At 52.1% G+C, this 12,531-nt stretch overlaps 1 protein-coding gene across 1 annotated transcript in view; it reads left to right on the plus strand.

Moving 5' to 3' along the window:
• The first annotated feature begins 6,935 nt into the window (after positions 1–6,935).
• Positions 6,936–12,531, plus strand: part of HEPACAM (hepatic and glial cell adhesion molecule) — a 36,376-nt gene continuing 30,780 nt past the window's right edge. The window contains exons 1-2 of the mRNA XM_083163557.1: positions 6,936–7,253; positions 9,688–10,029. Of these exons, the coding sequence (XP_083019683.1) occupies positions 7,139–7,253; positions 9,688–10,029 (457 nt within the window). The 5' untranslated portion in view covers positions 6,936–7,138. The remainder of the gene's footprint in view (positions 7,254–9,687; positions 10,030–12,531) is intronic.

A 12,531-nucleotide genomic window follows, 5' to 3' on the forward strand; every position in this document is an offset into this window, starting at 1 on the left:
GACTGACAAAAGCATTTCAAACAGCGTGTCCTCTGTAAGAGGACTTACCTGGGCGGCGGTGTAACCCCTTTCTGAGAGGCATCCTCCATGGCAACAATTCTGGTTAGATAATCCAAAAATGCTTCTGCAGCTTTATCGCCTTGCGCCTGTAACACCGACCAGGCGCCTTTTAACTACCCGCTGCTCCAGCAGCCAGCGTCCCCCTCCCGCCGGCGCCAGCCTGGCGCGCACTTCCGCATAGCTGGAACGCACGCGGCCGTGACCCGCACGCCGCGTGCATCCGCCGGAAGTGACGCGCGCGCTACTGACGGCACCTGAATGTGTCTTGCCGGGGAAGACCAGCGTACTCTGAGGCGCACGCCAGAGCCTGCTCCCGGACATCGGAGATCACGCCGGAGCCGCCAGATAAGTGATACTCACATATGTTCAGGCGGGGGGAGACGCTGTGGGTTTCTCACGCTGTCCTTGCCACCGGCCACCGGACACTCTTTAGGCTTAAGGCACCGCCAGCCTTTACCGCCCAGGTCTCCGATAGCATAACCAGCCTATCGGGTACAATGGAAAATAAATAAGACAATTCTAACTAACTACCTGTCACAGACAGAAGGAGACAGGAAAAAGACTACGGTCTATGGGGAGGTGCCAGATTATATAGAGGAAGGGGCTGGATCCTAGGGGAAAAAACTACCTGTCTAATTGGAGAGGAGAGAGGGATGAACCCAATGTAATGGCTGCCATGAAGTATGAAGGAGAAAACAATTTAAAAAAACTGCAGAAAAAAAATGATATCAACCCTGTGCCAAAAATGCTGTTCAGTGATGTACGTCACTGATCAGCGGCCACAGGACACCCACAAAAGCAACGTGGGTGTAATAAACCACAGCACTCTCCAAAAAAAAAAAAACAATTTAAAAAAACTGCAGAAAAAAAATGATATCAACCCTGTGCCAAAAATGCTGTTCAGTGATGTACGTCACTGATCAGCGGCCACAGGACACCCACAAAAGCAACGTGGGTGTAATAAACCACAGCACTCTCCAAAAAAAAAAAAAATTAAAAAAAACTGCAGAAAAAAAATGATATCAACCCTGTGCCAAAAATGCTGTTCAGTGATGTACGTCACTGATCAGCGGCCACAGGACACCCACAAAAGCAACGTGGGTGTAAAAACAAAACCCCACTGCACTCTCCAAAAAAAAAAAAAAAAACTGCAGATCAGTGATGCAGTGATGCAACACTGATTAGCAGTGAGGGGCAGCAGGCACACACGGGTGCAACCTGACAGGGTATATATAAAAAAAAAACCTTGGACCCCCAAAAAGTTGCTGATCAGTTAATTAATTTAAACTGATCAGCACAAAAGGGGGGGCAGCAGGGGGGGCAGCAGTCAGTTGCACAGGCAGCACAACCTTTGGTGCAACTGACAGGTATATATATATATAAAAAAAAAAAAAAAAAAGTTGCTGATCAGCACAGATATACTGATCAGCACAAAAGGGGTGCAGCAGACACAAAATATAGCACTCTCTATCACTCTCTATCACTCTCTGTCACTCTCTGTCACTATCTCTCACGATCTGTGACTCTATGACACTGCAGCAGCAGGACACAGGAAGTCACAAGATCCAGGAAGCATCCAGCTGCTGGCAGCACGCTACCAGCGGTGATCAGCGGTGATCAGGTAAGTATCAGGCAAGGTTCAGGTATGTATAGCACGACAGAGTGGCCGGTGACCGCTCTGCACGCAATTCCAGACCGGAATGGCGTCTGCAGCGCAGTCACCGTTAGTTTAAATGACGCGCCTTGGCTGTGATTGGTCCGTCGGACCAATCACAGCCTTGGGGGCAGGTGGGGTGAGGTGGGGTGAGGTGTGGTCATCACCGGTGACCCCCTCATGCCCCCTCACACCCGGCGGTGATTGACACCTGTGTTACCGAGCGTCATATTCGCCGGTAACACAGGAAAACGCTGCGATTGGCTGTTCACATTGAACAGCCAATCACAGCGATCGCCGACGGGGGGAGGCATCGCCGCCCCCCCTGGGCATGCAGGGACATGTGTCGGGAAGTACATCCCGGCCATGACGTATATATACGTCAAATGTCGGGAAGGGGTTAAGGAATAATAATAAAAGTTATATTTTATGCACTTACCCTCTTTCTGCGGTGCACCCACAAAAGGACACTCTTTCTCTTTCCTCTCGTCATGCGTTCAAATTAAGTGTCCAGAGGTAGCACACCCCAGCCCATACTGGTATTACCCAACAATATCTTTATAGGGGTCCAATCATATTCAGTCTTGTGCGAGTGACCAAAAACCTTCCTGTTTCTCGACCCTACAACCAATCATACTGCATAGCCCGAGGGGACCCTGCCGCCAATCACACTGCATAGCCTCCAATCACACTGCACTGCAATCACACTGCATAGTTCGAGGGGATCCTGCCGCCAATCACACTGCATAGTCCAAGGGGACCCTGCCGCCAATCACACTGCATAGCCCGAGTCACATTACACCACACAGCAGTGTCCTTTAGTCACATTACACCACACAGTTGTATCCTTTAGTCACATTACACCACACAGTTGTGTCCTTTAGTCACATTACACCACACAGTTGTGTCCTTTAGTCACATTACACCACACAGCAGTGTTCTTTATACATGTTATATTACAAAATATGCCTTTATACACATCATGCCACACAGTCATACCCCTTATACACATTATGGTGGACAATACAGGAGATTAGGAGCAGACACAGAGCACATGGGGCAGGCAGCGCTGCCAGCTGTAATGTATATTAGCAGCAGTGCACCCAGCAGAGGAACTGGGCACACCGCTACTATTTTGTATCACAGTGGCCACACATACTTAGTTGGTTGTTCACGTCTGAATGTGGCCAGTGCCCTCACAGGGCAAACGTGATGTGTGCTGAGCACCATCCGCACTACCCTAGTTACAGCCTTGGCGTCCATACTTGTGCTGCTGCAATATCTGTTGTGTCATGATAACTCATTTAGTGGGGAGGTTAAGAAAAGCACAGGGATCTAAGATACTGTATATATATACTAGGTGATTCATGGCGCCCTACGGGCATAAGGGGCTGCTCCTCCTTAATTTGTGAATGTTTGTATTGTGTGATATATGGTTAGAATTGTATGAAAGATGCCTGTATTGCAACTTGAGTTATAGGTGAAATGTGTTAAATAGAGAGCATATGATGTGGAAGGGGGTGGTATTGTTTTGTTTAATTAAAAAGCGTTTACAGAGTAAGATGTACATTGATAGTGTGGAGCATGGGTCCTCAAACTGCGGCCCTCCAGATGTTGTGAAACTACAAATCCCAGCATGCCTTGCCACAGTTTTGCTATAAGGGAGTGTTAAAATTGTGGCAAGGTATGCTGGGATTTGTAGTTTCACAACATCTGGAGGGCCGCAGTTTGAGGACCCATGGCTGTGGAGGGTACAGTGACATTTGTGGGTGTGGGGGGTGTTTGCGTGTTGTTTAGGTGTGTGTGCAATAGTATAGTAGGGTGTTTTTGAGTCAGCAAAAATAATTGGTTTGTACCGGCGCTGGTTGATAAAAACAACAACAACAGACAGGACGGTATATAAGCAATTGATGATTTACTGTTAAATCATAAATATATAAAAAAATATATAAAAAATCAATACAATACAATGTAATTTAATAAAACTTTCATTAAATTTAAAAAAAAAGACTAATTGATTAGTGGGCTCAGCTGTTAATTGCGCACCACACACAACCCCTTTCTTCTTGTTTTTGAGTCAGCGGCTCCCCACTGGTGGAGGTCATGACACAGGAAAACAGGAGGCTGGGTAGTGGGATTCAGTATGAAATCCTGGCGGTCGGGATCCCGGCGTTCAAAATCCCGACCGCCGAAATCCCGACAAGGGGGGGACGTGGATCGCCCCCCCTTGCAGGCTCGCTGCGCACGCTAATTTGTTCTCCCTCCAGGGGTGTCGTGGACACCCACGGAGGGAGAAAGTGTCGGGATTTCGGCGGTCGGGATTTCGGCTGGCGGGATTCCGGCGTCGGGATTCTGAACGCCGGGATCCCGACCACTGGGATTTTAACTGCATCCCGGGTAGTGATAGGGGTGTGTGGGCATAAGGGGGACAAAAGAGGAGGGTGGGGGACACTGTGCAGCTTCTGCCAGTGGGTGAGGGTCCAGCGTGGCAGCACAGGAGTACAGGACGGTGCCCCTGTGTCAGTGTCTCCACCTACTGGGTGGGAGTTAGGGTGCATGAGAGCAGGAGGCTGGGCTATGAGGCATTGTAGGGGAATGTGGGCAACACAGCGTCAGTGACTCCCCAGTGGTGGAAGTTACGGTTCAGGAGAGCAGGAAGCTGGGTAGTGATAGGGGTGTGTGGGCATACGGGGGACTAAAGAGGAGGGTGGGGAACACTGTGCAGCTTCTGCCAGTGGGTGAGGGTCCAGCGTGGCAGCACAGGAGTACAGGACGGTGCCCCTGAGTCAGTGTCTCCACCTACTGGGTGGGAGTTCAGGTGCATGAGAGCAGGAGGCTGGGTGGTAAAGCATGATAGGGGAATGTGGGCAACACAGGGTGAGCGGGTCCACACTGGCGGAAGTTACGGGGCAGGAGAACAGGAGGCAGGGCAGTGATAGAGGTGTGTGGGCATGAGGGGTAGTAAAGTTTTTTGGCTGTTGCAGAGTAGGGATGGGCATTGGTGCAGATGCCATCGATGGTTGGCATTGATGGCGATTTTGCACCCTGCCATCGATAGTAGTAACATATTACTTGGATAACCATCGATTGTTGTAGTTATCGATAGTCATCCATTATGTCTGACTGAATAGGCTGTGGGTCAATCAGAACTCGGTGGCGGGACTTCCGGGTGTGGGGGGGGGGGGAGCGGAGCTATGTGAAATGCAGGAGTGGGGTCACGGGGGTCTGCTAGGGGGGGGGGGAGAATTGCCAGAAAGGGGTCAGGGGGGTCTGCAAATTGCAGGAGGGGGGGTGCGGGGATCTGCGATTAGCGGAAGGGGCGGGGGTCCGAAAATCGCGGGAGGGAGCACGGGGGGGGGGGGGGGGCCCTTGAATCGCAGGAAGGGGGGTTCCACAAATTGCGGGATGGGGGTTGTGGGGGTCAGTGAATTGCGGGAGGGGGGGTTGTGGGGGTCCGTGAATCGCGGGAGGGGAGCGGGGGGTGGCGTGAATGAAGGGAGGGGGGGAGGGGGGCGCGGGGGGTGTGTGTGTCATGAATTGCGGGAGGGGGGCCGCAAATCGCGGGAGGGGGTGTGGGGGGGTGCCGTGAATTGCGGGAGGGAGGCGTGAATCATGGGGGGGGGTCTGCGAATCGCGGGAGGGGGGGTGTAAATCGCAGGAGGGTCACGAATCACGGGAGGGGGGCGCTGGAGGGTCCGTGAATCGCGGGAGGGGATCCGCAAATTGCGGTAGGGGGTGTGGGGGGGGGGTAAATCACGGGAGGGGTTCGCGCAAATTCCGGGGGGGGGGGGGGGCACTGATCGCGGGAGGGGGCTAGAATCTCGGGAGGGGGGCGGGAATTGCGGGAGGGGGGGCGAAAATCGCAGGAAGGGGGTTCCGTTAATCGCGGGAGGGCGCATGGGTTTGCAATTCGCGGGAGGGGGTCGCAGCGAATCATGGGAGAGGGGCGCGGCGAATCGCGGGAGGGGGCGCGGGGGTGCCGCGAATCACAGAGGCCGCAAATCGAGGGAGGGGGTCCACAAATCGCGGGAGGGGGGCGCCGTGAATCGCGGGAGGGGGCCCGCAAATTCCGGGGGGCACGAATCGCGGGAGGGGGGGGGGGCGGGAATTGCGGGAGGGGGGGTGCGCAAATCGCAGGAGGGGGATTTCAAATTGCTGGAGGGGGCGCGGGGATGCCATGAATTGCGGGGGTGCCGCAAATTGATAGAGGGGGGGTCGCGGGGGGCAGCAAATCCCGGGAGGGGGTCCACGAGGGCGGCCGTGAATAGCGGGAGGGGGGGTGCCGCGAATCGCGGGAGGGGGCGCAGGGGGGGGGGTGGTGTGCCGTGAATCGCTGGAGGGGGGGGCGTGGGGGGTGCCGCAAATCACGGGAGGGGGGGTCGCGGGGGGCCCGCGAATCGCGGGATGGCGGGTCACGGGGGGCTGCGAATCACGGGAGGGGGCGCGGCGAATCGTGGGAGGAGGCACCGTGAATTGCGAGGGTGCTGCGAACCGCGGGAGGGTCCACGAGGGTGCCGTGAATAGCGGGGGGGGGGTGGGTGGGTCCGCGAATTGTGGGAGGGGCTTGGGTGCCGTGAATAGCGGGGGGGAGGTGCCGCGAATCACGGGAGGGGGGGGTCACTGGGGGCCCGCAAATCGCTGGATGGTGGGTCACGGGGGGCTGCGAATCACGGAGGGGGCACGGCGAATCGTGGGAGGGGGCGCCGTGAATTGCGTGGGTGCTGTGAACTGCGGGAGGGCGCAAATTGTGGGAGGGGGTCCGCAAATTGTGGGAGGGGCTTGGAGGGAGGAGGGGGGAGCGCGGGGGGTGCTGTGAATCGCTGGAGGGGGGGGGTCGCGGGGGGTGCCACGAATTGCGCCCGGGGGTGTGTGTGTGTCACGGGGTCCCGCGAATTGTGGGAGAGGTCGTGGGGGTGCCGCGAATCGCGGGATACACAGGGGATGAGTGACAGATCTGGCCAAATATATAAGAGATATATAGTTGTTTTTTTCTTTTACGTTAAGGCTAATGTCATTGTAGTGGCTTTTTAGCTGGATAATGTGGCCAATCCTATGTTGTGCTCCGTAGCCCAGGGACAAATCCCCAGTTATACAATGTGTGAGGTAGTCAGCTCCGTTTATTCCTCTGCCCAGTGACTTCCGCTCTACAACATCTGGGGACCCTTTGGTCTCGGTTCTTATTGCTGTACCCCGATTAGGACAGTACATTAGCATGACTTCCACGCTTGCTTCCGCTATACCTCCCTGTGTTTTGGATTATGTGTTTTTTGTAGGATAATGTTATATTGGGGAAAATAAAGCAAAAAAAACAAGAAAAAAGCCCCTGCAGAACATGAGAACAAAGGACAGAGGCGGCTCTATTCAGCAGACGCTGGCACACAACACCAAGCAGTACTAAGGGGACGTGCCCAGCGTGGAGAAAACATGCTAATCATCCCTGGGGATCAAACCAAGATGAGGAGAGAGCGAGTGGGAGAAGTGCGGACTTTCAGCTCCCCGTCCTATCTGCACCTGCTCTGGCTGCTGGCTGTGTACACAGGTGAGATGCACAGGGCTCCGGCTATGCTGCCCCATGTACAGTTCTCAGGGTACCAGGATAAGTGGGGCATCTGCAGAGGTCGTTCCAGACCGGAATCTTCTTATATTCCCATCCATGTAACCATTGGACAAATGGATGTTATTGTGGAACTGTCGGAAACTTGCAGCCTTATGGGACTATTAATGTTACCCGTAGAGATGACTTCTGCTGCTAATAAAGCCGATAATGTAGAGGTAGGAGGGCCCTGCTCGCAAGCTTACACTCTATAGACAATACACTCTTATATAGAGGTAGGAGGGCCCTGCTCGCAAGCTTACACTCTATAGACAATACACACTTATATAGAGGTAGGAGGGCCCTGCTCGCAAGCTTACACTCTATAGACAATACACACTTATATAGAGGTAGGAGGGCCCTGCTCGCAAGCTTACACTCTATAGACAATAAACACTTATATAGAGGTAGGAGGGCCCTGCTCGCAAGCTTACACTCTATAGACAATACACTCTTATATAGAGGTAGGAGGGCCCTGCTCGCAAGCTTACATTCTATACACAATACACTCTTATATAGAGGTAGGAGGGCCCTGCTCACAAGCTTACACTCTATAGACAATACACTCTTATATAGAGGTACAGTGATAATAGGAGACACACAGATCTAAGTGAAGAATGATAATGGTACTTGGTATGTGTTCAACAGGTCAACATGGGCAATAGGTTGACATGTTCATACTTCATACTATCCCAGCGGGCATAGAGGTAGAATATAATAGTGTGCCGACGCAGAGAGACAACGCGTCCGAAGCACCCTAAGACCTGTGTTGACATAGATACCCAAAAATTGTGAAAAGTTCAAGTCGACATTCTTCATGTCAACCGTTTGACCATGTCGACCTAATGCATGACAAACTTTTTGATGTGTTGACCTTTTGACTGTCTACCTAAACACTGTCAGCCTAATGACCCATCTCCATGGCAGAGTGTGTCACTATTAGTACAGCATGGACATGAGCACCACTTATACTAACATATAATACCTAATACTGTACCTTATCTACAGGCCGGAGCTCGGGGCGGGTGCCGTCTGGATTTGTACACAATGCAGCGGTGCCCGGTCACTGTGCATGTGTATAAGTCACGCTGCCGTGGTCGCAGTGTGGATTTATTTGTCCACTCTATACATACACCCGCAGTCATCCACTCTGGGTGCCGGACAGTTTCCCGACGTCGGGATCCCGACAGTGAAAACCCAGACACTTGGGGTCCCGAGGGCCACCGGCTATTCTCCCTTGTGGGGGTCCACAACCCCCATAGACCGGTGCAAGGTTCCACCATCGGACCGGTGCAAGGTTCCGCCATCGGACCGGTGCAAGGTTCTGCCATCTGACCGGTGCGTTTGGCATATGAACGGAATAAACCTGGTGCATATGCTACTGGCACACACCTGCATGTGTCATTGCAATAGTTGCACCTTTACATACATATACACATAGTTGCAACTTATTTAATGAACACAAATGCGGTCCCATAGTAACCCACTATGAAAGAACCATAGATCACCCAATTATTGCAGTAATGGAGGCACGCGGCATGCTCTCCGGTGCACAGACAGTTCCTAGGCTGGGCCCATTGAGCGGAGTCACTGGTGCAGTAAGGGTTATTCAGCCACAATCCTGAACAGAATACAGTATTTGTGTTCAGTCCCAACACAGAGGGGGGTCCCTGGCGCTGTCCCTGTTATGCCAGCAATATGTAAATCTCACCAACTGTTCCCGTCACTCAATATACTATTTATTTCTAAACATATATAGGTAGGAGGGCCCTGCATACAAGATAACGGCCCCCATACACTGGTCTGATGTCACCCGATTCCAAAGGTCAAAATTGGATGTGTTTGACATTCCATAGGATCCGATCCCGAGTTCATTGGACTGGAGTTGGAGGTCGGGCCTGCTGCAGCTCTGACCTCTGTCTCGGACCCGCTCCCAGGGTTGCATGTGATACATCGCATCTGAAAGGACCACATGCAATATATTGCATGCGATCTCCCATCCGGGACGGCTCAAGGGGGATTCGATGGCTATAAACTGCTGCGAGACATTGCAAAAGTACAGTATATGGCCAACTTTACAATCTATAGGGGAAGAGGCTCCTGGCTACATCGTAGCTGCAGGTGCCCTGTTGGCGCGCCTAGTCGCACCCACTGATGGCCAGAGTAACATCCACTCCATGTTGGAGCCCGTGATAGGCGTGACTCCATCTGTATCATGCTTAGATTGCCAAACATGCCCTACCCGCTTCTTCTCAGGGGACGCCGTACATCAGGTGTCCAGTATCCTGCCCATTATTGGGCAATGATGTACTGCAGCATCCACCACTAATACCAGACCTTCACCACAAGACCGTCTTCCTCATCTTGTTTTCTGTTGCAGATCTCGTTGAGGTTGTCAACATCACCAGCCACATCCAGCACATCCATGGTACATTCGGCAAGTCGGCACTTCTCTCCGTCCAGTACAGCAGTTCCAGCAGCGATAAACCGGTGGTGAAATGGCAAGTGAAGAGAGAGAAGGCCATAACTGTAGTGCAGTCCGTCGGCACAGAAATCATAGGGAATCTGCGCATGGACTACAAAGATCGGATACAAATCTTTGAGAATGGCTCACTCCTGCTCAGCAACCTCCTCCTGTCTGACGAGGGGACCTACGAAGTGGAGATCTCCATCACTGATGACACCTTCACTGGAGAAAAGTCCATCAGCCTCACTGTGGATGGTAGGTTTCTCACCACTGCTCGATTTAAGCACTTTGGGACTGTTGTGTGTAATAGGTGAAAGAATGGGAAATCAATTGTTGCTTAGTGGCAACTGTCTATTTTATGGTCTCCTGACACAACTTAGGCCTACATGGGAAACACAGTCCTGTGTGTCTCGAACCTCACACAACCTGTATGGGGAGGTACAGTACAGTCCTGTGTGTCTCTCACCTCACACAACCTGTATGGGGAGGTGCAGTACAGTCCTGTGTGTCTCGCACCTCACACAACCTGTATGGGGAGGTGCAGTACAGTCCTGTGTGTCTTACACCTCACACAACCTGTATGGGGAGGTGCAGTACAGTCCTGTGTGTCTCGCACCTCACACCACCTACATGGGGAGGTACAGTACAGTCTTGTGTGTCTCTCACCTCACACAACCTACATGGGGAAGTACAGTACAGTCCTGTGTGTCTCTCACCTCACATATCCTGTATGGGGAAGTACAGAACAGTCCTGTGTGTTTCTCACCTCACATATTCTGTATGGGAAGTACCGTACAATCCTGCGTGTCTCTCACCTCACACATCCTGTATGGGGAGGTACAGTACAGTCCTGTCTGTCTCTCACCTCACACATCCTATATGGGGAGGTACAGTACAGTCCTGTGTGTCTCTCACCTCACACATCCTGTATGGGGAGGTACAGTCCTGTGTGTCTCTCACCTCCCATAACCTACATGGGGAAGTACAGTACAGTCCTGTGTGTCTCTCATCTCACATAACCTACATGGGGAGGTACAGTACAGTCCTGTGTGTCTCTCACCTCACATAACCTACATGGGGAGGTACAGTACAGTCCTGTGTGTCTCTCATCTCATATAACCTACATGGGGAAGTACAGTACAGTGCTGTGTGTCTCTCACCTCACACATCCTGTATGGGGAGGTACAGTACAGTCCTGTGTGTCTCTCATCTCACATAACCTACATGGGGAAGTACAGTACAGTCCTGTGTGTCTCTCATCTCACATAACCTACATGGGGAAGTACAGTACAGTCCTGTGTGTCTCTCACCTCACATAACCTACATGGGGAAGTACAGTACAGTCCTGCGTGTCTCTTACCTCACATAACCTACATGGGGAAGTACAGTCCTGTGTGTCTCTCACCTCACATAACCTACATAGGGAGGTACAGTACAGTCCTGTGTGTCTCTCACCTCACACATCCTGTATGGGGAGGTACAGTACAGTCCTGTGTGGCTCTCACCTCACATAACCTACATGGGGAAGTACAGTCCTGTGCGTCTCTCACCTCACATATCCTGTATGGGGAAGTACAGTACAGTCCTGTGTGTCTCTCACCTCACATAACCTACATGGGGAAGTACAGTCCTGTGTGTCTCTCACCTCACATAACCTACATGGGGAAGTACAGTACAGTCCTGTGTGTCTCTCACCTCACATATCCTGTATGGGGAAGTACAGTACAGTCCTGTGTGTCTCTCACCTCACATATCCTGTATGGGAAGGTACAGTACAGTCCTGTGTGTCTCTCACCTCACATAACCTACATGGGGAAGTACAGTACAGTCCTGTGTGTCTCTCGCCTCACATATCCTGTATGGGGAAGTACAGTACAGTGCTGTGTGTCTCTCACCTCACACCACCTACATGGGGAGGTACAGTACAGTCATGTGTGTCTCTCACCTCACACAACCTACATGGGGAGGTATAGTACAATCCTGTGTGTCTCTCACCTCACACAACCTGCATGGGGAGGTACAGTTTGGTGTGTCTCTCACCTCACACAACCTGCATGGGGAGGTACAGTCCTCTGTGTCTCTCACCTCACACAACCTGCATGGGGAGGTACAGTACAGTCCTGTGTGTCTCTCACCTCACACATCCTGTATGGGGAGGTACAGTACAGTCCTGTGTGTCTCTCATCTCACATAACCTACATGGGGAAGTACAGTACAGTCCTGTGTGTCTCTCATCTCACACATCCTGTATGGGGAGGTACAGTACAGTCCTGTGTGTCTCTCATCTCACATAACCTACATGGGGAAGTACAGTACAGTCCTGTGTGTCTCTCATCTCACATAACCTACATGGGGAAGTACAGTACAGTCCTGTGTGTCTCTCACCTCACATAACCTACATGGGGAAGTACAGTACAGTCCTGCGTGTCTCTTACCTCACATAACCTACATGGGGAAGTACAGTCCTGTGTGTCTCTCACCTCACATAACCTACATAGGGAGGTACAGTACAGTCCTGTGTGTCTCTCACCTCACACATCCTGTATGGGGAGGTACAGTACAGTCCTGTGTGGCTCTCACCTCACATAACCTACCGTGTTTCCCCGATAATTAGACCTACCCCGATAATAAGCCCTACCCCAGATTTTGGACGCTGGTCCAAAATAAGCCCTCCCCCGAAATTAAGCCCTATCATTTTCCCCATGTTATTTTATGTGATCGATATGTGTATCCCCCGCTCAGCCCCCGCTGCCCTCC

This window comes from Crinia signifera, chromosome 19, assembly GCF_055691185.1.
Source record: "Crinia signifera chromosome 19, ASM5569118v1, whole genome shotgun sequence".
Classification (NCBI taxonomy): domain Eukaryota; kingdom Metazoa; phylum Chordata; class Amphibia; order Anura; family Myobatrachidae; genus Crinia; species Crinia signifera.